General features: G+C 35.2%; 1 protein-coding gene across 1 annotated transcript in view; it reads left to right on the forward strand.

Annotated features, from left to right (window-relative positions):
* The window catches only part of SEMA5A (semaphorin 5A), a 651,274-nt gene that overhangs the window by 423,052 nt on the left and 201,100 nt on the right, over positions 1–27,122 (forward strand). The window contains exon 11 of the mRNA XM_027868972.1: positions 1,451–1,655. Coding sequence (XP_027724773.1) covers positions 1,451–1,655 — 205 coding nt within the window. The remainder of the gene's footprint in view (positions 1–1,450; positions 1,656–27,122) is intronic.

The raw sequence follows: 27,122 nt of genomic DNA on the forward strand, positions 1-27,122 counted from the left end.
AGATGATTTTTGAAATTTCCTTCTAATTCCAGGGTTTTAGGATTGTTATAAGCTTGTTGTTACCACATCTGTCAAATCTTTCCATATGCTATAAGCATGCCTTCTTTTTAAGAGAGAAAACCCCCACAAACTTCCATTTCTTTACTTTTGCACCTCTGAGTTGCTTATAAAGCCAAATTCTAGGAATATCAAATTGTGAGTGATACTTTCAGATTGTTATAGACAGTGAAATTCACTTCTATAAAACCTAATATTAAGTTCTGATGAACATAAATAAAATTTTATTGGGATTTTAAGTTTAAAAGAAATGAGAAAAGTTTCTTATCTCTTCACTCATCCTCTTGCTTCATGTCAGTCAAGGGCACATCACTAACTCCTAACTCAAATCCACCAAAAAAGAAAAAAAAATAAAAGAAAAATGATGAGCTATGCTATACTGGTAGTTCCTACTCAAATGGAGATAACAAATCTAAGCATTTCTCAGAAAGTATGATTTTAAAAAATCTGTACAAAATCCATGTTAATTATTTTCTTTCTCTATGAAATATATATACACACACACACATATATATGTGTGTGTGCATATATATATAAAGGTTTTGCTATATTGTCTATTTCTAAGTATATTCAGATAGAAAAAAAAATCTCCCTGTTTCTTGGAATTTGGGTGCACTGGTATGAAGGAACTCAGCCTGCACAGTTTTTCCCCCACTTTGGTAACTTTACATGAATGATGTTGAAGCAATATTATACCTTTCACAGATGAAATAGCAGAGCTCTGTTTCCATGAAATCCATTTATAGCCTTATAGACCCATTATTCCTATGGGAAATGTAATAAATCTTTATAATGTTCCTGAATGCTGCATTTTGAATTTGGATCTCTGATTTAGCAGACAGATGTGATAAAATACACTTAGCCAGACAACTCCCAGGTGGCTACAAGTGAGCTGAGAAGTTATTGGGCATAAGTTATTTTAACTAAAGTTAGCATTAACTTATACTCAATATTTTACTCCTGCTCTATCCTCTTGAGAAGTTATGGTGTGATTGAAAGACATCCAAATGAGTGGGATGCTGATATTCAGGGTACTGTGAAAAAAGAAGTACATACTTTAGCTAATTTGACAGTGTGCATATTTTTGTGTGTGTATACACATATGCACGCACACACACACATATGCTTATGTATATATACACACACATACTCATATACCATATTGCAGCATTACAAATACATACATATGTACTATATACATACACATATGTATGTCTATGTCTGTCTGTCTCTCTCTCTCCATAAATATATATGGAAATTGTAGCTTCCACAATCTCACTGCAAAAGTAATGTTGCCTAATCTTGTATCTTGCTGTAATGTTTACCTAGATCAGTTATGGTGTGACAGTTGGTTGTTGACTATAGTAATAAGATCATCTTTCCTCATTTGCAGTGTGGTACAGTGGACCAGGGCTTGTATGTGAACCTGACAGAAAGGAACCTTCAGGATGCTCAAAAGTTCATTCTTATGCATGAGGTAGTACAGCCAGTGACTACAGTTCCTTACTTCATGGAAGACAACAGTCGGTTTTCTCATGTTGCAGTAGATGTTGTACAAGGAAAAGACATGCTTTTCCATATCATCTATCTGGCTACAGGTAAGAGTTTTCCATTCTTCAGTTGTGTGAATTTTTAGTTTTAAAAATTCTAATCTGTAGTTTCAAGCTTTGACTTTTTCTGCTTCCCATTCATTACTACCTACCTCCCTGACATCCCACTCTACTCCCCCACACACAAAATATCTTCCTTTCATGGTTACCCCTTCTATTTCTTTTCAGAAGTTGTGATCCTTAACCATCTGTTCATCTTTTTTGGGGGGGGGAGGAATAAAGATGAGTGATGTCTTATTTCTTTACTACTATATAAATACATAAAATAATATCCTTTTTTGGCAGAACCTAATGTATGTCACTTAAAATGCTTGAATTCTTTGTTGAAAGACATCATTAGAAGAACAGCTGCCCTGTGACTGTATGGATATGACTGACTGGGCCAACAGTTTTATCTATAACACAGAATTCTCATCCAAGGAGCATCCCAGTGAGCACAAATGCTTTAGGTAGCTCTACAGAAAATTTAGGTGAGAAAATCATTAAGTTATAAATGACAGTGGTCTTTATTAAATTTTATAGATACTGACAAGTAGAAGCTAATAATTCCACAAAACATTGAGAAACAATAAAACAAAGTGAAAAGAATGAAAAAAATAAGAAAAAGTAAAATATCTCATTGAAAAATAACTGACATTGGAAATAAATCCAATAAATAATTTGAGACTTATTATTGGACTACCTGAAAGCCATGATAAAAAAAACCTAAAAATGATATTTCAAAATATTATCAAGGAAAATTACCCCAATATCTTTGTTCCAGGGGGTAAAAATAGAAATTGAAAGAATCCATTAATCACCTCCTGAAAAAGATCCCAAAATGAAAACTCCCAGGAATATTATAGCCAACTTCCAGAGCTTCCAGGTGAAAGAGAAAATACATCAAGTAGCCAGGAAAAACAAACAAACAAAAAACAACATTCAAATACTGTAGGACCACAGTCAGGATCTTACAAGATTTAGCAGCTACCACGTTAAAGGAGCAAAGAAAACCAGAGCTGAATAGAAAATCTGACATTCATACACAAGCCTCTAGAGAAGCATAAGAAGATAAAGATGACAGAGAAATCATAAAGGACTTAATAAGGTTAAACTGTTTACATTCCTATATGGGAAGGTGGCACATGTAACTCTTAAAAACTTTATCATTATTAGGGCAGTTAAAAGGATTCCACAAAGACAGAGGGGATGAGTATAAGTTGACTGCACAGAGGGGTGAGAAAGAGGAATGCATTGGGAGAAGGCGGAAGGGAGAGATAGAATGGAGAAAATTATGTCACATAAAAAAGCTGCACAAGTAAGAGCTTTTAAGCAAGGGAGGAAATGAGTGGTAGTGCTAGGCAATCTTGAACCTTACTCTTAGAATTGATTTCAAGATGGAAGAATAAACACACACCCACATACATATATGCTTGTTTCTGTACACATACATGGCTTCTTTTTTATCTCTCCTATTAGATTGCCTATATATGTATGTATCATATAAATATGTATATTCATCCACATACAAATATTTATACACGTATACACCACACACACATATATATACACACATATGCATTTGTGTATATGTGTGGTGTGTGTGTGTGTGTGTGTGTATGTGGGTGTGTGTGTTTTCTCCCCTATTAGAATATAAGCTCCTTGAGAACAAGAACTGTTTTTGCCTCTTCTTTATAGCCTCTGAGCTTAAAACAGTGACTGACACCTAGTGAATGCTTAATAAATACTTATTGATTAATTGATTATTCCCTTCCTCACACTTGCATTTTGCCCATACTCATTGTTTCCAATATATTAGTCTACCTCTCTTGTTTCTGGGCCTTTGCACTGTCTTTTCCCTAGGCCTGGTATGTATTCCTTCTTTACTTTCCATTGGAATTCCTGGCTTCTTTCAGGACTCAGATCAGGAGCTATCTTTTTATTAAGCCTTTCCTGGTGACCGTCTCCCACCTCCACTGGTAGGATATCCCTTCTCAATTTATTGTGTATTCACCTTTTTCATATTCAGTATGTATATATTCACTCATTTCTGTACCTTCCGAGGTTAAATTATAGATTAAATATATATATATATATATATATATATATATATCATTTCATCTTCCTCTTTGTGTTTTCAGGGCTTAGCACAGTATATTATTGCACATAGTGGTCATTTAATAAATGCTTAATGATTGGACAGTGCCAAGGTGAATGGTGTAATGTCCTACCAACTCAGGGGCATCTATTTTTTAGTTAGCTCCTAGAATAATAATAATAATAATAGCAAACATTTATCTGGTGTTTTAAGATTTGCATATCTCATCTCATTTGATGATTGACTATTTCAAGAGGAGGACAAAGTCCTTTAGAATTACTTGTTTGTCCTATAGATTATACCTAAAGACCCTTTAAGAGATCCTTATCTGACAAAAGAAGGTTTATTGGTCTCAAGAACCCTTTAAACCCTTTAAAAATTATTGAAAACCCCAATGAAACTTATGTTCAAGTGGGTGATATCTATTCATATTTATTGTTTTAGAAATTAAAGCTAACAACTTAAAAATTCATTGACTGTAACTAGTAAATCTATTACATGTTAATATTAACATATTTAGGAAAATAACTTTTTTCCAAAGTAAAAAGAATAGTATTATTTTATATATTTTGCAAATAACTTTAATATTTGGCTTAATAGAAGAGAGCTAGATTCTCATATCTGCTTCTGGATTAAATCTGTTGTGATGATTGAAGAAATCCAGTCTCATATAGATAGGTAGTTGGAAAGAGGAGTATTATTTTAATAAGCAAATAATATCTTGGTATTATTATGAAAATAGTTTTGACCTACATACTTCTGAAAGGGTCATAGTGATGCCAGTGGTCCTTGAACCACATTTGAGAACTACTTACCATCTGATCTTAGGTCCCTTCTAGTCTTCACATTCTGTGATTCTGACATTAAAGCAATTTTAAGATCACCTTCCTGCAAAAAATTGTAAAACTCTACAGTTATGTATCTGCTTGGTTTTATAATTATATTTTCCAATCCATTGTAATTGTTCAGTGAAATCATTCTTCTTATTTGGTTGAGCAGCTTTTCCTGTTGACGTCTTACAAGTGCCTGCCCTGTGATAAAGCCAATAAACCACAAATAGTATGACGAAACAAAATCGAGGTCCAGTCAAAGAAAACAAATCTTGGGCAAATTATAGCCTCTGACTATAAATTATACTCAAAAGTACTGACTTTTTAAACAATGCAACCTCATAGTAATTTGATTACCCAAATATATTTTGACTTGTCTTCTTGCTAGGGTTGTTATTACCATCTGGGCAAGGAGAGAGTAGTGCATTCTATTATAGCAACTGGGATCTCCTAGGCTATCAGACTATATCCAATATGCAAATCTGATTATGACAATCATGATTAATGTGTAACTTACCAAATAAGTCCTCCAGAATTTCAACTTTCTTCACCCCTGAGCCTTTATATAAGGATAGCTAGGTGGCTCAGTGGATAGACTGCTGGGCCTGGAGTTAAGAAGACTCTTCTTCCTGAGTTCAAATCTGACCTCAGACACTCATTAGCTGTGTGACCCTGGGCATGTCACTTATCTCTGTTTGCAACAATTTCCTTATCTGTGAAATGAAATAGAGAAGGAAATGGCAAGCCACTCCAGTATCTTTGCCAAGAAAACTCAAATGGGGTCACCAAAAGTCAGACAACTGAAACAACTGAACAACAAGAGCCTCCTCATAAGTGCATATTTGGGGACAGACTTTTTTTACGTTTCGTGTCCTATTCCTGAGTGCTATCAGCACTTTGTTTTTTTAACATACCTGTGATTTCATTGATGTAGAGGCAAGTCAGGAAATTTCCTTTACCAGTGCATGCCAACATTTGCTGTGTAACTAATAGTGTTAGAAACTGGAGTAGGGTGCTAAGAGCTGAAGTGACTATCCCAGGGTCACACAACCAGGACTTTTTCAGAGGCAGGACTTGAATCCACATCTTCTTGATTTTGAGGCTGACTCTACTATGCTATGTTGCTATCCCTGCTTAGTAAATAGAGAGCCAAGCTCAACTTCCTAAACCAGAGGTGAAATTGAACTCAGAAGATGAGGAGTTAATAGAATGGGATGTGGGGGAGTGGCAGAAGTTAATAGAGTTAGAGTTATGCCACAAAATGATGGGCCATGGCCATGGTCTAGACCACCTGTAAGTTCTTTCAGATGACTCTGTGTAGAAGGCATTTAAGATTATTTGGATTAGCTGGATAATGTTAAATTTAGAATCTGTATGAACCTCTAGTATTATGTCTCCTATGATCATTTCACTTAATTATCACCATACCCCTAAAAGTACATTTTGAAAGATGGATCCTATTCTGAGGTTAAATGTAAAACTAAGTTACCCCCAAACCATCAATGTATCTATTTTATTTAAAGGCAGAAAAGAAAATAAGACATTTTTTCTCTAATTTTGATTTTTTTTATTTGAACAGAGTACAAACTCAAGTAAACTTGGTTCATTTCCTATTTTCAAAGCTTCCCCAACTTCCCACACTTCTTTTTAATCTTCTGTTTAATCTAAATACAATCAACCATCTCTTGGTTATAAAGTGAATTTAAGTTCCTTATGACCAGGAATCATTTTACTTATCCTATTTATATCCCTAGTGCCTAGCATAGTATTTGGCACATGGTAGGTTCTTAATAGTTAGTTGTTGATTGATTGATTATATACATCCCATAGCTACTTCACTTAGCACTCATTGAAGGCTATTCCACAGGCACACCATACTTTGAAGCAGGTTTTCTGTTGCCTAGTCATTCCGAAGATCCCTCTCTGTACCTGACATAATCTCTCATTGATCCATAGCCATAAGCAGCTAGGACTTAGCCTACGTGATGATATCTGAGGGGAACACTTTCTCTCTACACCCAGAACCTTGTAATCTCCTGTTAGCCCTGCCATCACAGGAGTTGGAGTCAGGGGGTTGGCTAGGTGGAAGATGCCCCTTGGGAGAAGGCAAGGGATGAGAGAGGAGAGCCACCCCCCTGTACCAGCCTAACTGCACTAGCAGTTACTGCTATTACTACTAACCCAAGTGGACTAACCGTCCTGATTACTGATATACCTAATGTCTTTCTTTTCCATTAGTTAGTCAAATAATTTAAATTTATGATTCTATGATTTGATTTTGCTTCTTCCATTGAAAGAAAATAGGCATGTTATATAATGTTATATAATGGATAAAAATAATAATAATTTTTGGACACTGCTAAGTAGGACAACGTATTAGAATTAATGAGCTGACAGCATGGTCCAATGGAAAGAATAACAGATTTGGAGACGAAAAACCTGTCTACTTACTGTGTATAATCTTTGGCAAGTCCCTTAATTTTTCTGGGCCTCAGTTTCCTCAAATGCAAAATTAGAGAACTCAACAAGATGACTGCAGAAGTCTCTTTGAGCTACTGCAACTCTGTGGTCTGTGACGGCTGTGTTTTTCTTTGTAAACAAAAATGACATTAAAAAAATACTATGATAAGAAGAAAATACTCTTGTCCAGAAGTGATGAGGAGATATAACTGAAGCATCTATTGTCTTTCACCAATGGATATAATGTACTTTTCTTAAAAGGTTGAGCAGAGTTAGAGATGAATTCTGAGTTGACATAATGGAATTGTGTCTTTTGTGAATTTAACCCAGAGTTGAATAGAACCTTCAACTAGGGACTAATTAGAAAAAAAATTAGCAAACCAGACAATACATCAGGAAGAAGCCCAAAGAAAAGAATGGTTAATAAAAACTATTTTCCCTTTTGAAATATATCTCGTGAATGAGATATAACAAACCTGTTTTAACTCTTTGAACATGTGAAATGTTTTGAATCAAACCAACATTTCCTTCTATAAGTATGTGCTTTATTTCCTTCTGTGGCTGAGTGCTGACATTATTTTGAGAGGACCTAACTGAATGACATTCAGAAGTGAAAGTTGTTTAAGATTAAAATATTTTAGCTGTGCTGGAGTGAACTAGTCAAATAAGTTTATTGTTAATTTGGAGGGTTCCTACTTTTGATTTGCTTTGTATGTGGCTTAAGATTAAAAAAAAAACATAGGTCACTAACCCCTGAATTTTAAAATTTGGCATTATATTGTATCAAAAGAAATGGTATTCCTTTTTTTTCAAGAAAACATTACATCAAAACACTGTGTGCTATTTACTGGAGGCTCAAAGACTAGGAAGCACACACACACACACACACACACTTTGAATCAGCAGCTTTCATCTGGAGCTTGTTCAATGTATGCAGGGAAACTAGGACAGATTGTAGGCTGATAACAAAGGGAAAGATGTGCTCACAAATACAAATACTTTGAACTTATGTGTCTTGCCATTCCAGTGAATTGAGAGGTGACATCAGGAAGAACCACTACATTACATGCTTATGTAATAATTTTGCACATGAGCCTCGGAAAATCAGCATGAGTTATTCGTTGGCTTAGGATGAAAAGATATATCTGAATCTCAAATGAACTGTACATAATCACTTTAGTTCATTTTCACCTACAAGATGTCAACTCTAGCCCTTAATAAATAAATTAGTTGTAATTTTAGAGAGTTGTAAAGGTACCTAGTGGGAGGAGGAAGGCATGGGGATACCAGCCTGTGGAAAGCAAAGTGTCTGAGTTGCACAAAGACAATATAGAAAGAAGATTTCGTGAGTGTATTCCTAGCCATATGATAGAAAAAGGCTGTTCAAACTGCAAGAGCAATGATGAACACTATTATAGAATACTACATAAGACGTCTTCCTGCCTAATAGTTTGTCACAACATAGGAAATGACAATATTAAGAGGTAGTAAGTGCAGATGAGCCTAATACTGTGATACTGAAAAATATAGTTCTGTCACGGGCTCAAGAATATTTAGACAATGATGTAAAAGAGTTTGGAAATGGGCTACAAAAATGTAATATAGGAAGCTCTTAGTTATCTGTGGATGTTAACATATTCTCTTTATTTATTTAACTTTGATCTCTAGACAACTTCAGAGAGTAACTTCATAGCTAATATCTTCTCCCATTTGGCTCAATCTTCTTTCATTTTTCACAGAAGGAAATGGAGGCACAGATTGGTTGAGTGAGAGAAACATATCATGCTACTATAAACTATTAGACACAATATTTGACCCACATCTTCCTAACTGTAGGTCTAACACTCTCTTCTTGATATTGAACTTATTCTAACATATATATGTATTGTTACATAATTACCTGTTTCTTTCTAATCTCCCTACTAAATTGTAAGCTTCATGAAGACAGGGAATCTTTCCTTACCTAAAGTCTGTTTTTTTTTTCCCAGTGCCCAATAGATGCTCTGCATAAAATAATCACTAAATAAATGTTTACTGGATGGATGAATGATATTGTCAAATCAACAAGACATTCCATTTCCTTGAGGATCTAATGATCTAATAGCAGGGATATGATATATATTGAAATGAGTTTGATGCAAGATAGATTGTGCTAACAGCAAAGTAGAAACCCAAGCCATGTGTTGTAATAAAATTTTATGTGGGAGAGATCACTATCAGCTGGGAGAATTAATGGACTATGTTGTACCTGAGATAGAACTTCAAGGAAGAGGAAGATAAAAATATATTGTTGTTCCACCACTTTAAAAGTAAGATGTACTTTTAAAGTGAAAATATCTGTTGGACAAAATCATTTTGGTTTCCTTCATTTGTAGTAGAAGGTTATATTATAACTCAGTAAGTATTCTCATATTGAATTTGTTGGGTTAACTTAAAATGGTAGGATATAGTGCAGATCACTGTCTATGTTATGAAAATAAAAAGTTCCTGGGAATTAGAAAAGAATATTTCCTGATGGTGTCTTAGGAAAGAAACTCCTTATTTTATTGGGATTAGTTGGAAATATATGTAATTATTTATGATACCATCAGGAAAATATTTTTATTTGCTAGCTATCTTTTTTTTGAAGTGAACTACATCTGTCTCACCTCCCCCATGTTCACTTTTTATTAGAAGTGTATGAGACTAAGGCAAGACATTACCTTGTTCTAATAGAAATTAAAGGTGTCTCTGTTTTGTTTTCTTGTTCCTGTGTTTTGGAGAGGAGTGTGGCTAAGAATTAAGAGGCTATGAATGCAAAGTATTGTAGTGCAATGAGTGCTAGATTTGGAGACCAAGAACGTGGCTCTGCCATTACTACCTACTGAGCTTGAAACAATTTTACTTTTCTGTAAAATTAGAGGCTTGGGTAAAATAATTTCTACATTCCCTTCTTGTTCTCAATCTATGATCTTATGAATAAACCTAGTGTAACAGTGGAGTTTTACATGGGAATATTTACTTCCAAAGGTATAAACTCCAATATGGAAACTTGTTCTCCCCAACAGTGGAAGGCATAATACTCCTTCTCTCTCCAGTTCCTACAAACCTCAGTCTCTGGGGATTATGTTCACAGCTTAGGTTCCTGTAGGTTTCCATAGAACACAATTCCAGTTTCAAGTCCAAAGCCCTCCTCAGGCTCAAGTTGCAGGCACCCTGACTTCTCCAGGTTTCCATGCTGGGTTGACTGACTGTGCCACCCCACCTGTAATTTTGGCTCAGAGGTTGCCATAGTTCAAACTCCATGTCTTAGTGGTCACCTACAACATCTAAAACTGATAAAAAAAATGACACAGAATAGAAACAAACACCCGAAGCAAATTTATTGGACCAGAGGTAAAAGAGAGGTAAACAGGCATCTCTCCCTTCTTGCCAGTTCAGTTGGTAGGGTCCATGCCAGGCATGACAGATAAGGGTCATCAAAAGAGCATAGACAAAAGATGGCAGAAAAGAGCATTACCAGCTTGGTCTCAATACTTTTAAAGATATAGGCAGCCAATCAAGGAAGAAACCCCCACCCAGTAGTACAGGAGGCAGTGTACTCCATGTTAGATAAGCTGAACATGCCCAAAGGCCCTGGATACTTTAGGAAAATGTACTAGCCTTGGTTGGTAAATGAAAAGAGAAATCTGGTCTTTTCTGTCCCAGATTATACCTACTAATCTGAATTGGCCTCTTCCTTCTTCATTGTTTCTACCATTAATGTGTAAAAATGTAACTGTTGTTAAATAGTTAGGTTTCTAAGTCCATCCATTAGCATATATTCTACTTCTGTTGAGGAGTCTAGCCTGTAGACTAAGCTATATTGCTACTTTTTCTGAAAAAATGAAAGCATCTCTCAAAACTCTCAGGGAGAAACATGTTGGGATGTCACAGACATTGTTAATAATATTAGAGTATCTCTCCTCTTAGTCCTTAACATCCGTGGCAGGTAAAAAATAATATTTATATTGTAATTTATATTTCTTAAAGCAAGCATGTATAAAGCACTTTCTTTGTGCCAGGCGTTATTTTATGCTCAGGGGCACATTAACATTCTGAAGCACTAGTTGATCCTAATCCTCCAGATACCCAAGTCCCTAAGATACAAATGCAGACAAAAAGAAAGAAAGGAAGTCCTCGCCCTCCAGGATCTTACATTCCCCATTCTCAAGGGGAAGACAGCAGAACAAATGAAGGTGACAAGGGGATTGGGGGTGGGTGAGGACACAAGATAACTTCATGTGGGAATAGTGTCTAAGTGCCTAAGTCTGGAAAGTCAGAACCAGGCTAAGAATGAAAGGTGGTAGCCTGTGCCTCTCCCCAAATGGAGTCTTGGAAGAAGTCAAAAATGGGACAAAGGGGGTCTACATCCATTTACTTTCATCTTTATAACAAACTTTTAAAAAGCAGTCATTTTTTTACCTATTTTAGATATGATGACTTAAGGCATAAAGAGGTTAACTAGTTTATTTAGGGTACACATAGCTAGTTAGTGGTAGAGCTGAATCTTGAACACAGGTGTACTAAGTTCCAAAACAATGCAATTTTTACTACAAGTCACTGCCTTCTGAAGTTCTATATCATGATTTTTTTTTAATTATCTGATTGTGTTCCACAGTAGATTACCTTCTGAAACCTCCCAGTTATTTGACCTACAACAAGATGAATTGAGGTAAAATATATAGGGCAGCTAGGTGGCGCAGTGGATAGAGTACTGCCCCTGAAGTCAGGAGGACCTGAGTTCAAATCAGACCTCAGACCAAATGCTTGACACTTACTAGCTGAGTGACCCTGGGCAAGTCACTTAGCCCCAATTACCTTAAAAAAAAGGCTGATCATCGTAAACTGTGTAATATAAAAATATCATTTAAAAAGACTCAATCCATGCAGCCCTAATTTAGTATAAACAGAAGTGAAACAAGATCTGACATAACAAGATTTGTCAATGTATTCTGAATGTATTCTTTAAGTAGTTTTTCATTCCTTTCAACACACACACACACACACACACACACACACACACACACACACTTTTCAACCTAGAAAATATTACTTGTTTCTTGAAGTCTATCAGTAATTAGAGCTAAGACTAGCCCTGTGATTGAAGGAATTAATGAGATCAGAACCATCTCTGTTAATAAAGTTGAAAGGCAAGCAAATCTTCAAGCATATGCTACACCATCTTTGGGAATTTGTGTTCCAGAAAGTTGAACTTTAATTGAAGTTATTTTTGTAACATCCAACAGCTTTAGTGCAGCATAATAGCATATTGAACTGATGAGGAAAAAAAGGTGTCCTGGCCAAATATGCAATTGCTATTACAAAACAAATACATAAAATTTTCATTTTAAATTTATCTTTTTGTTTTGAAAAGTTTCACTGAATCAGTCCAAATATCACAACTTTCCTATTCTGTTAAAAAATGAAAAGAAGGGAAATTAAATTTTGTATTAGTTTTACATGCCAGTTTTAATCATTGCAATTAGGAAATACTCTAAGGATATTTAAGAAAACAGGAGGTAACAACTCATCAAAACCCAGATAACCTGTTACCAAAGGGAAGTAAAACTACCTTTGAAAAAAGGAAACATTTATTTTAGGAGATAATGATGAAGGTGATGGTGGTTGAGGTTGTGGGTGACAATGATAAATAGCAGAAGAGAAGCAGGTGATATGGCATAGTGAATAGAGGGGAGTCTATGCATCTGGAAGAACGAAATTCTAGTCCAGTCTTGATCCTAAATGACATCTTATCCTTGGGTAGGCTAGTTTAACCTCTCAGTGCCCCAGACAGTTTTCTCTAAGACTGTGCATTTCCAGACAAGTGCTGATTTTCATTGTCAGATTGAGTTTCCTTTCTAGAAGTCCTCATACATAGGAAAACACCCAGGGCCTAACTTTCCCCACCCCCAATTCAAGATATGTATTAAAGGCCTTTAAGGTTTATAAGACACTTTTACATACATTATTCCATGACACTATGAGGCATAAGTACTCTCAACATTATTATTCCCATTTTTATAGATGAGGAAACAGAGGTTCAGAGAAGTTAGATGATGTGTTCATGTTGCACAGCTAATAAGTGGCAGATATAAGGATGGTACTCAGATCTTCTGATTCCATGTTCCATATACTGCTATGTTACACCCTATGATATGTCCCATACTCTGTGTGCTGGTATATTATGTACTATGATAAGTCATAGCAGTTTTATAGCTATGAGGTCTCAGGAATAATTAGACTCTATTCCCTAGTGCCCACCTCTTTACTTGCTAGTAATGTGGTGTATAGTGGCACATTCATGATGTTCAGGATACCAAGGGAGCATTTAATGCATTACTACAGCAGCACATTGGACACTGGGGGAGAATCCAGTTAAGTGTTTAGCAGACCAGATCAGAGTATCAATTGTCATAGGGGCTGGCAATAGCTGGGTATGGGTTAGCAGCATCCTTAATACTGAATAAGACAGTAGTTTAATTTTCTTTGCTTAGAGGTGCATGTACTTGAAATAGCCTTTGTGTAGTAGAGAAACTTATAATTCTTGAGGTAAATATATAAATTGAAATTAGTAATAATAGCAATAATCCTGGCAATAATAGCTAGATTTAAAGATTAAAATCTGTGTAGATTTTTTTCTTTATCTCCTTAGTGCCTAGCACAGGATAGCTCTTTTGGTTAGAGTGGTATTCATAAAAAAAAGAAAAATTCTAGGTTTAATTGTTAAATGAACAGAGACAACTTTTCTTCACCATTCACAGACTCCTAATTTTATTTAGAAAATATCTTCCATTAGATAAAAAGGAAAACCTAGTGAATGAATAATAGTCTTTAGACTTAAAGGGACCTTAGAGGTCATCTAGACCAACCCTCTCCTTTTATTTTTCTAAAAAAATAATTAATTTATTTATTTTTAGTTTTCAACATTCATTTCCTTAAGATTTTGAGTTTTAAATTTTCTCCCCCTCCATCCCTACCCCCAAGATGGTGTACTTCTGAATTTGATTATTTTATACAAGAAGACTTTATGTACCTTTATGCTTCTCTGTTCCTGGAAAAAGTAAGATCTACATTGTTTCAGGTGATTAAAAGGACATCTGTAAAGAAGTTCTTATGATTCAAAAAGTAATTTTTCATTCATGGATGTCTATAATAATTCTCAGAAGTGAGAAATGTAAAGTAATTTCACTCCAGCATGTTTTCCCTTTTTGCAGCATATCCATTTTGAGTTGCTTTTCTTTTTTGTTTTATGGATGTTTTCATTTATCAGTCTAGTGACATTGATTTTTTTGTTTATTTCTCAGAGGTCAGTAGGAATAGGGATCTGTGTGGACATCTAGAAAAGTGACCTTATTTTATGGAGATAGACTCCTTTAGCATAATTATTTTAATAAATATAGAAACATTGTACAAAAGAGGACTGGAAGGTCTAGACTTTTTGTAGGCAACTTTGTCAGCTTCTCATTGACCTTTTATTTCCTAGAAATTATTCAATTCTCTTCCCACAGTTTTTTTTTTTTTAGTGCTAACAACATGGCTACCAACAAAGCATCTGTAATGCTTAACAATGTATTCTGATCTCTATAGTCACTATGTCTAGGCATACAGTCAAATTACAGTTAATATATCAATATTCATATTTAATGAGGCAAGTCGGCAACTCCCAAATTGAAACTAGTGGGGAAAATATGTAATTCTTCTTCTGCCGAAAAAAAAGTCAGTCCTTTCCTAACAGAAATTCATAATCACAGAAATGATCCATCCTGTTGTTGAGACAGCTAACATGAAACCCTTATATGGGGTGTGAACAAGATCATGAAGACATAAACTGACTTAGAATTGTTACCTCCTATTGCTTATCCTGATGTGGCAGTTTTGATATCCTGTAAGCCTAAAACAAGATATTTACATTCAGAAATTCAGATTTATGATCTTTATTTTTCAGAGCAGAAAGCTCTTAGAAATGATAATTAATTTTTGAAAAGATTGGAGAAAGAGAGCAAAGTTGGAAAGTGGCAAAAGGACCATTATACATATGAGGAAAAAAAGGGAAAGAAATGATTTTTTTTTTATTGTGGTGTGATTATGTAGGAGAAAGAGCCCTGATTTGTAGTGATAAGGATTAGTTTAGAATCACTTGCTATTTGTGTGACCTTGGGCAAATTAATTCTTTCATCTCAGTTTCCTCACATGTAAAATCATGGAATTGCATAAAATGATTTTATGTGTAAATTCTGAATATATATCCTATTATCCTATGAGCTACTTACATTAAATACATTCTAACTTAAATGCTTCATCATTTACTTTGTTTTGGTTTGAATTGTCTCTATGAAATTTTAGAGAACATTTGCTGTATATACTGGGTAACCTTTGGCAAGTTGCTTAATCTCTCTTGTTCTTATTTTATTCTTCTGTAAACTGTAGGATTGGGTAAGATGCTCTGTAAGATCCCTTCTAGATATATAATTCTGTGATTTAGATATCAATTTTTTTTCTTAATGTCAAGAATCTGATTGATGTGCCATTCTATTACTTGCAAATCTCTAGCAACTAGCCCCAAAATGACCAGCATGGTGTATAATGGTGACTGAGGCAAAGCAGGAACAGGAAGTACTTTCTGAATGATCCAATTTGGAATTTTTTTTTAGCAAAGATACTGGAGTAGTTTGCCATTTCCTTCTCCATCTCATTTTACAGATGACAGAACTGAAGCAAAGAGAATTAAGTGAGTTACTTAGGGTCACATAGCCAGTAAGTATCGAGGTCAGATTTGAATTCAGGAATATGATTGTTCCTGACTCCAGGCCTGGCACTCTATCCACTGCTCCACCAAGCTGCCACAAGGAGAATCTAGTTTGGGATAATCAATATAAATTTAGGCTTTATTTGAATTATAAACCATTTCAAGGTGATTCTTATATTAAGTAGATATTATCATCAAAGGAATACCTTTTGTTTTTTACAGAGATCTATTTATCTCCATTAATGCTATTGTGAATTGGTAATTTTTGGTCATAAATGATGCATATGTGTGTGGACCTTTTTATTTGCTTTAAACCCATTCATAAAACTCCTGATATTATTAGATATCCTGCTCTCAAACTATTAGTATTTTTGGCTGTATTATTAAAAATACTTTCTATAATGTGTTCTTGTTCCCCTAATAGCCTCTGTACTTTTTATAGAATTAAGTGTTTTATTTTCTGTGATTCTTTTGTTGCCCATAAAAATATTTGAAGAGATAATATTTTTCATTATTGTTCACTAAAAACTTAATTCATCAATGAAACCATGAAATCATAATGTATTCCAAAATATATTTACCTTAAACAAGACAGAATCCACATCCTATGTCATGAACCTTCTTCCACATGGTAGGCAGGTTGGCAGCTGACTTCACAAGTTCTGTGTTTAGTTCTATAATGAGTTGAAGTCATCATTGCCAGCCAACTAGGAAATTCACTCAGTCCCCCAGGGTTTGCATTCCTTTTAGCACATATATTCAGGATTCTGATATTTTCCCTCTTAACATAATTACCTATCCTTCTTCCTTTCATATCCCCTGACTCATTCTTGCTGAAGTTCTTTTTCTCCCTTAGCATGACCTCTATTCCCTTTGCTTATAGGATCATAATGCAGATCTTCACCTTAAGTATCATCTAGTCCAACAGTGCTTATTTTACAGTTGAGGAAATGATCTCTAGAGGTGTTAAGTGACTATTTCAAAGCTACACAGGTAACAAGCAACAGAGCTGGGATTTAATTATCAGTTCTCTGATTGTAACTCCAGCTTTCTTTCACATTCCATTCTTTACCTTCTTGACCTTGTGACATATAAAAAGTTCAAGAAACATAGTTTCTGGGTAATTAATAATTTTATTAATCATGCTAGCAGATGATAAATAAAGAGTAAATGACACTCTTGAATGCCAAAGACCCCTCATGGAACCCACTCCATGCTTATATGCTTTTGGAAGAATGGGTGTTCCTGAGGGTGGCAATCAATTCTGATTGGCTAACAATTAATGAGAAGAATAAATATTATGTTCTAAAATAACTAAAGCCCAATCCTCCACTATCTTTCTTCTCTTTTTCCTACTCTTTATGTCTTTAGTGCTGTTGGAGAAAGTCAAGAAACCATGTTGATTGGGTTCATAACATATTTAAACTCAAACCTTGACTGGATTCTCACCAATGCATGATGATCTTTTTTTTTCTTCTGCACTCATAATGCCTACACTCATTTTTCCAAAACCTTCTCCTTTCTCCTTAAGACCCAGAGCAAAGAACATTGGATTCAGAATCAAGAGACTTCAGTTCAAAAGCTAACTTTGCTATTTATTAAACTATGTGATTAAGGACAAATGCACATTGTAAACAATGTCCCTGATCCTCCATTTCCTCATTTTGTGTGTGTGCATGTGTGTGTGTGTGTGTGTGTGTATACACACACACTAATGATAACTGCACTATATCTTTCACAGAGTAGTTGTAAGATTCAAATAAGATAATTTATGTGACATGTTTTTTGAATTGTCCTGCAATCCATAAACCTCAACTTCTTAACTATACCCTCACCTCCCTTATGTTTATCACATGGTCCACAAATTAACTGAGCTTCTTTACCTCCCCTCCAATGTCTGAAAGCTTTCTGTGTCCTCATCCATTTTCTCCTTCCTGGTCTCAGGCTAGGGTTGTGTCTTCATGCCAGAACTATAACCTTTTCCTTTGTGCCCTTAATATCATTCTCTCCTGCTTTCTTATTTTCAATCTCTTTTCTCTACTGTTTCTTTCCTCTCTGTGTACCAAGCTGATTGTTTAGGTCTCTACCATCCTAAAATACAACTTCTTTGACTCTGCTGTTCTTCCAAAATCATATTTTATTCTATTTCCTCCCTTTTGTTGTCCAGGTTCTAATATATATATATACTCTTTGACCCAGCTTCCTCATGATCCACTCATTCTTCAACCTCCTGGAATCTGGCTGCTATCTCCATTTCTCTACTGAAACTTTTCTCTTCAAAAACAGCAATATATCTCTCTTAATTGAAGTTAAGAAGACCTGAGTTCAAATTTGTCCTTAAAAACTTAACTAGGGGGCAGCTAGGTGGTGCAGTGGAAAGAGTGGAAAGAGCCTTGGAATCAGAAGAACCTGAGTTCAAATTTGGCCTCAGACACTCGACACTTACTAGCTGTGTGACCCTAGGCAAGTCACTTAACCCCAATTGCTTCTCCAAAAAAAGCCAAAAAAAAAAAAAAAGAAAAGAAAAGAAACTGAACTACTTATGTGTCCCTGGACAAGTCACTTAATCTGCTTCAGTTTCCTCATCTGTAAGATGGGGATAATAATAATACCTACCTCTCTGGGTCGTTGGGAGAAACAAATGAGATATTTGTAAAGTGCTTGGCACAGTAGCTTGCAGATAGGTGCTATATAAATGCTAGCTATTATTATTCATTGTTCTTTTATTTTTCTGTATATCTAACATTGTATATTCTCTTGTTTATCACTCTTTTTTTCTTTTGGTTTTTGTGATGCTCTTCTTTTTTTGTTCTCCAATGTATAAATTTTCTCTCTGTTTTTCTCATGTATCTTTCCTACCCTGGAAGTATTTATGTGTCAAAAAGTTATTCCCTTAGACCTCTCCTCTTCTATCACTATATATTGTCTCTCTTGGAAATTTTGCCTGCTCTAAAGACTTCAATTATTTTTTTTTCTATTCAGATGACCAGTCAGGGCAAGGCAACAACCTTTTAAATGGACTTACTTTGTGCCAGGAACTGTGCTAAGCACGGGGAACACAAAAAATGAGCAAAAAGTAAGATAGCTATTGCCCTCAAGCAGCTTAAATTCTAAAGGTGAAAGACATCACATTAAAAGGAAAGGGGGAGGGGAGAAAATGACACATGGAGGCATGGTGTTGAATTTTAGAAAGTCAGAAACTCAGTCAGAAGGAGAATAAAGATTGGCCGGTCTGGTCCTTTCCCCATAATGGAGACTCTGGGAGGAACTCCGCTATGGGAGAAGGTGATTAGAGTGGCAGATAGATGTTTCACATTGAGAAGGCTGCAAATGTTGATGGATATTCCAGGGTGAAGAGGCCTAGGTGCTAAGGGAGGTTCCTAGGGGTGAGTCTGCTGTTGAGGCACGATGATGATGTGTGTAGAAAGTCAGAAGAACAAAGAGAAAGTGAATCTATAATTATAAACTATTGAGTGGTTCCAGGAGAGGTTTTTGGCATTCAAGAGTATCATTTATCCCTTTTATTATTATAGAGTCCCAGACTCTCCCCCAGGTTTCAGTCCTCCATTTCTAACTGCCTGAATATTTGTATCCTTTATCTTTTGTTGAATCGATCAATTAAAAAGTTTTACTAAGCACTTAACAAGTCGTTGGCAATGTGCTAGGTTGTGGAGTTACAAAACAGTCACTGTCCTCAAGGAGCTTATATTCTGAAAGGGGAGAGAGAAAAAAAGTCCACACACAAATATATACAAAATAAAAATCAGAGCAATTTCCTTTCAGTGGGGACAGTACCAGCAGCTAGGGGTTTGGGGAAAAAATAACTTTTTACATCAAAAGTGCCACTTGAGCAGAGTTTTGAAGGAAACAAGGGGATTATAAGAGGGAGAAGTGTGGTGAGAATGCATTTAAGGCATGGAACAGAGCCAGTGAAAAGGTGCAGAACTGAATTTATTAGTATGCAAGGATTTTTTCCCTCTTTTTTTTTTCCTGGCTGAACTAAGTAATATGAGTACAAGTTAGATAGTGCTCCTAAAGCCCTTAGAATTCCTTCTGACTACATTACACCAAATTATAGTGAGAATAAATGAAAGGATGTTCAGAGAGCCCACTGAAACTATTTTGAGTTCTCAAGAATCACTACTACTATTATCATTGTTATTGTTGTTGTTGCTGCAACTTATGTTTCTAAATATTTATAAGCGATCTCTAAGTTTCCTAAGTACTCAAGGCATTTATTACTTGTTGGAGATTTGCATACTGAAGAGTCCTCTAGCTATCCTTTATGCTGCAAGTTATAAAAACCTAGCTAAATTGTGGGTGCTTCTATATGTGATGTTATCCCCCCTCCCCATGACAGCTCCTAGAGTATTCTTAGGGAAATAGAGAGGAAAATAATCTAATTTCACCTTGAAAAAATCCTTCACCCAAAGAAAGGAAGGCTCTAAGTACACATACTCAAGAAATGTCAATGAAACACAAAGAGAGAATATATAGCAAATACACTTGCTGTTGTCAACCTTTGATGACCTGTATGCAGATTTTTTTTTTACCTTGTGAGTTATTTGAAGCAGATTTCTAAATCTATCCTAGATTTTCGCGGTCTCCCAGGAGAGTCATAGATCATCTGCCTCTACCATCTAGATAGTTCTCTAGAATTAAAAATAATTGAATATTATTACCTTAAACATAATTTAAGAAGTAAAAAATGCTAAAATTATATAATGAATTCCAAACTGACAAATTAATAACTTCCAAATTCTTCATGATAACTATCTCATTCATCAGTATAAATACTGGTAAGCCTGGATATGTTTTTACTTAATACAGTGAAAATCACTGTGTAATAAGTACATTTTTAGCTTAATTAAGTTCAACAATTATTTCATGAGCACCAACTAGGGGTAAGGACTTCTTCCAGTGAAATTATACATGATTTCTCAATCATTAAATGTTAGCCAAAGATTCCTTGCATCCTCTCCAAACTGTATAAGAATATGGAGTATAATATTTTATCTAGTCACTTTTCTAATTATTCTAACCTTGGAGTATAACAACTTTCCTAGTTATAAGAAAAACTTTGTTGCATTTTTGATAGCTTTACTTCATTGTTTTTTTTTTTCATTCTTCTTTGTTTGGTCTCTGAGTAAAGGAACCAACCTTCTTTTAGGTTCTATATATTCAGACATTGATCTAAAGTTGCCACAGCAGAAAAGTATTGTGGTTGGTGTATGTGGAGGGTAGAGGAGAGGAGATGAGTTCCAAGCATCATTCTTTGCTTTTTTTTAATACATAAAAATCTTTATCAAAACAATTTTGCACTTTTTCTTCTGGATGATCAAGGGAAATCATATAGCCTAAGCATACTTGTCTGCTGTTCCCAAAACTGCTCTCCTTTTGCTACTCAACATACAATAGGACCTTTACCTTCATGAAATTGATGATGTAACTCCTAAAGGAATATTACAATGTTCCTTCAGATATGGCTGGGGTCTAATTGCATCTCTAAATCTCGGTCTTCACTTCCATGTTGAAGCATTCAAATTAATTTCCATGTGGAATATTTTATGTTAAATATAGTAGAAATCCATAGTTGGTGATGAGTATAATTCAGAATCAAAGTTAAGAATGGATAATAGTGACTTTTATCTTGGATATATCTCTTGCATGGAGATGCAGCGCTCAGCTAATTTCAAGATAAAGCTGTACATGTTCCTTTGTCAATGTATTTTAATGTTAGTAGGAAGGACACAAGTCTTTGCAAGTGATAAAGACAACTGACTAAATTCCTTTTCATCCTTTGCCATTTTCTATCTCATAGTGGACCACACTGTATAATTACCACTAGCACTTTTAAAAAGCATCTGCTCTCTTCACAGGAAGCCTAGACATGCCTTCATTTAAATTACTACTCAAAAAGTCATTGGAACTAAGTATAAGTAGGTGTGGCAAAATTGGGTGAGACTGGAAAACTTTGTCATATCAGCTTATCTGAACACTAATGATTGAAATAATTAGCCCTCTTCTTTGTGGGGCCATCTTACTCCCAATAGTCAATCAAATAACTGAAATTCTTCAGCTCATCTGGCTTGTCCTTTCTCATGCAGCAATAAACTGAATGTGGTTTTCCCCAGGATATTTATTACTACCGCAAAAGAAAACAAATGTTAAAAAATGACTATGGAAAAAGAGTACCCTATTTTAAAATAAATTCATTTTAACAGAATTGGAAGTGACCCAGATACTTGTATATTATTATTAGCTGTGTGCCCATAAAAATTACATCTTCCCTACATTGCCTATATTTGGTATTTGTATTATTTATGATTTGTTCCCATAATTCTGCACATATTCAACTCAAAATAATTCTAATCATTCACAGAAAACGAGTATGTAGAAGACATTTGCTTTAGCCCAAGTTGAGCCTTCCAACTTGATGCTCCACTACTACCCAATAGAGACTTTTGCTTCAGATAAACTCACCTCCATGCTATCACTCCAAATAATGGCTTTCCCATTGTTGCCCTTTGCCCACACCTTTTATCATCCCTGCTCCAAATTCTCTCCCATGACCTCTCCCTACTTATGCATATCCTACTTATTAAAACATCTTAAATTTGATCTCCATTGGGATTCCCCTGACAGTTGTAAGCCATATTTAAACTCCCAATCCCCAGAATTCCCGTAAGAATTAATACCCATATTGCTTTTATTAATTTGTATTTCAATTAATAAACTAAGACTCTAGAAGACAAGATTTGTGTCTCTTATTTCCTTATATTTCCCATAGTATTTAATAACTCTCATATTTACCCTCAATCTTCATTTTTCCAAAGTGGATATCACCTGTTCTGACCCTCATTTATCAGGATCTTGAGACCTTTCATAACTTGATTGCCTGAATGTTCTCTAGTTTATCAATATTCTTCCTATAATACACCATCCAGAAATGAACATAACACTGCAGATATGGCCTGCTTAGGGAGCAGTATAGTGGACTTGTCACATCTTTAGTCCTAGACACTGTGCCTCACCTAATGTAGCTTTAAAATTATATTAGGTCAGGAGTTCTTAACCATTTTTGGTGTGTCATGAACTTCTTTAGCAGTTTATAAAATCTGTTATCATAACAATAACAATATTACTACAATTGCTAATATCTAGTATGCATATAGACATTTAACATTTGTAAGGCTATATCAATATCTATATCTGATTAGTAAAGTTTGCATATATCGTATTTACGCAATAAAGCTATATATATGGTTTGCAAATCTATGTAGATATATACTCATATATATGGCTTACAAAGTGACATAGATAGATGATATAGATTGATTTGTTGTTATTGTTCAGTCATTCCAACTCTTGGTGACCCCATTTGAGGTTTTCTTGGCAAGTCTTATAAGTCAAGCCATTTATCTCTAATCCACAAAACTAGAAGAAAGAAATTAATTTCACTATCTCTACAAAACATTAAGGTTTTTTTTTCTCATAACCTATGTGATAAAACTATATGAATACCAGCTGAAGTATTCTTAAAGTCTAGTCAGATCACCAGAAACGTGCAGTCTATTTTATATTGGAAAGAATGTTATCTTTAAATTTTCTTGATAATAGTTTAATTGATAAAATGCTGAGTAGTGTATTATTGGCTAAATAATTGGTATTACTTAGTCTAAGTGCAGATTTTGCAATAAAATAAATAAGGTTATTAAATCTTGTTTATTGGCATGAAAGTAAGTCACTTCTTATCTTACTAAATTATTTTGTGACTGGATCCCTTTACTTCTTTTTTTCTTTTTACTCAGCACAGTTCTTTTATCTACTGGTATAAAATTGTGCCCAGTGATACATGATCATGCTGGAAATACTCTTTTTAAAATTGCTATGTGTTAATAAACATTTATTAAATATAAATATGTACACACATATATTATATACACGTGTTTTTCTCTGTCAATCTATTTCTCTATGTCTATCCATTGTCTACACTTAACCCTTATGTTCTAAATTATTATTTAGCTCAGAGCCTAGGGTGATGATAATTTGAGGAGAGAGAGAACACTGGAAGAGTGTGCTTATGACTACCATGGCCTGCTCCACCCTCCTTCCAACTGAATTCCAGAGGCATGTTCATATGCTGTGTGCAAGAAACCTTGTGAGAGTACTGGGAATTAGATCTTTCGTTAGCAGGTACTCTGTAACAGGAAGTTCTGTGATAGGAGAAGGAAAATGAGAACTTGGCAATCCATAATTGGGTTTTCTCTCCTTCCTTTTCCTTTGCCCTGTGGAAAGACTTCTGGTCCTCTATTTGCTATATAAGGGGTGTAGCTTCACTCTAGCCAAATGTAGTATACCATGTCTGTTTTATAAATGAAAGCAACAGACACTGGTAGGTACATGACAAGGTTGTTGCCTGTAGGTATACATCCAGGTTATATTCTGTGGCAGGAATCAGCAGGTGAGCCAAGACAAGACTGCAAGTGACTAATAGGTGGGCATGGACCAAGATTCTACCTATGGTGACTGGGACCAATTCTGAAACCAGTGCTGCAAAAGTGAGCAGACTGAGAGCAGAACTAATGGCTAGAGGGAGAAGAGGTCCCTGAGTTCAGAGACTGTCAGTTATTGTTAAGCCTGGTGCTGTAAAAATTCTGGATAGACAAGGAATGATGAATCTCTCTCCCTGTGGTGCCCTGCCTTCCCTATTTATCCTCTGCAGTCTGGGGCTTGAAGCCTGCACACACACACATGCACACACACACACACACACACACACACACACACACACACACCACACATTCTCTCTCTCTCTCTCTCTCTCTCTCACTCTCTCTCTCTCTCTCTCTCTCCCTCTCCCCCCCAATTGCTTATTCTTTCTCCACAAAAGGCAGACAAGTACACTTCATCTTGTAGCTGAACCTAAAAGCAGGGAGTGTAGTTAGGAGGAATTGCAGGAACCAATGGGGCAGATGTTTCAGATAGGAAGCACTTAGTGAGATTTTCTTTATTTTTTTTTCCAACACATAATAAACTATGTTGATTGCCTGTGTTCTGTGAATGGGGTGGGGGGGAGGGACAGTGGGAAAGTGGAGTTGTTCAATAAAGGGAAGTGTACATGTGTGCACAGTATTTTGTACATAGTAGGCATTTAATGGTTGAATTGGACTGAATTAAGCAGATCACTCCAACATGTATGATGCTCAGTAATATCAAATAGATTGATTCAATTAAACATGAATTTCTATTTGTAATAATTCTGAACAACACTTAATCGCCTCTAGTCTAAATTTAGAACCTGGACAGCATAAGCCTTATCTCTCTCCTCCCCCTCCCCCCACCCCAATGATTTTTAGAGCTGCAAAGCAGTGCTGGGGGTTTTCAATGTGGACCAGAGAGACACTAATTAAAACGGTTTGTCTGGGCATAGCAATAGCTGGTTGGACAATGCAGATATTGCACTTCCTTTTTAGATAGCTAATATAGTAACATGGTAGCTTTCAGTAGGCTTAAGAATGGCAGAACATGTACAGATGAGGAGTACCCCAAATATGTCATGTTGTATGCAAACTATGGGATACTTAGTACATAGGTGATTTATGTGTGTTTGCATGTATATACACATATTATAATTCTACTATGTTGAAATCCAGATAATGTCATTTTAAGATGTTACAAAAATGTCTCCTAGTAGAGTCATTAAAGAATGTTTAATATCACAGAACCAAAGACATATATTTGCATCAATCTACTAGAGGTTTCCTTTCAGCTGACTTTGGACCATTTGAGTTTAGACATCAGTGATTGGTCTTTGGTTCCCCTTATTTAACCTTTTCCAAGCTCTCAGTGAATGGCCCATATTTCTTCAACATGTAAGACTCCCCCCCAAATACTTTAGGGAAATATAGCTATATCATATCAACATTATTCTCATGATTTACCAGTCTAATTGTTTTATAAAAATGTGGAGGCATATGAAAACATTCATTTTTAGTTTCCTTAGAAATATCAAGAAATACTAATTTTCCAGCGTAAAATCCTTTTCAGACTTTTCCCTTGGGAAAATGGTAAGAGAAAAAAAAACAGTCAAAACCTTCTTTTGAAATGGAGCAAGGTTAATAACTAAACTTAACTCTTGTCTTGATATAATTATTTTCTTCCAATTCCTCTGAAGTAATTGTTGCCTTGACTCATCTGCAAACAACGTCTGCTATTCTGAAATTCAAACATAAGATATAGATCACAGCAGGGAACTCTTATAGTGAAGTTCTCCAGGCTGGAACTGAATTGTGATTATTCTGTAATATGAACCCAAAACTATAGTTTAACATATTATAATCTTTTCTTTGTTCCAGATTCCTATAAATGTTACCTGAAATATTATTGGGTCATAAAGTCATATCAGAAAACTTAGGGAACTATGCCAATTTGAACATTTCCCTTTCTCTGAGTTAGAAATGTATTTGATATATATTAAATAAAATTGTCTCTGGCAGATGAACCTAAATTGCTGAGTATAATATCAGTATTATTTTTTCTTAGACAAAAAAGAAGAAAGGAAATGAGATCTTTATGACATGACTTTTTTTTGGTGAAGTCATTCTCGCTTTTAAGATTTTGGCCAATCTAAAACTTCATAACTTTAACATCTAGTAAAATAGAAGCTTTTAATGATAAGGGATCATCTTACTTTTTTTTTCTTTGATCCCTGACATCTCTGGCAATGCCTTAGTAGTAAGTGTGTATAATTAGTGCTTATAGGATTAATAATGATTTTTAATTTTTTCCCCATAATTGAAGTCAAGCTCATTGACTGCTCACCCTTCCTTTACCCCACCTCCTTCCCTCTTCCTCCCCCTGCTGAAAATCAGGACAATATTTACCTCCCTAAAATTCTCTAATATCTGATTGCTCAGCAATCACATGTCATTTTTTTCAATACCTTAGAATACAGTTTTTCTGGGCCTGGTAATTTGAACTTTGTGAACACAGCTGGGTGACTTCTCACCTTGCCCTCATTTATTTTCAGTTTCCTTTTTCTAATAACAAGTTTTGTTCTACCCTTCTCAATGAAAAGTTCCATTATCCTTGGAAGCAAAAAAAAAAAAAAATGGAAATGAAAGAAAAGTAGTTCAGTCTTCTAAAGGAGTAACATAATGGAAAAAGCACGGGGCTTGGAATTAGTCAAATTTCACCTGTGCAAATCAGTACCTGAGTGACATTGGACAAGTCACTTTATTAGGCCTGTTTTCTGATTTTCAAGATGAAGCCATTATACTGCCTTGCCTCTAGGGCCCCTTCCAGCTCTAAATCTATAG

Source organism: Vombatus ursinus, unplaced genomic scaffold, assembly GCF_900497805.2.
Source record: "Vombatus ursinus unplaced genomic scaffold, bare-nosed wombat genome assembly UNPS02014791.1, whole genome shotgun sequence".
NCBI classification, from domain to species: domain Eukaryota; kingdom Metazoa; phylum Chordata; class Mammalia; order Diprotodontia; family Vombatidae; genus Vombatus; species Vombatus ursinus.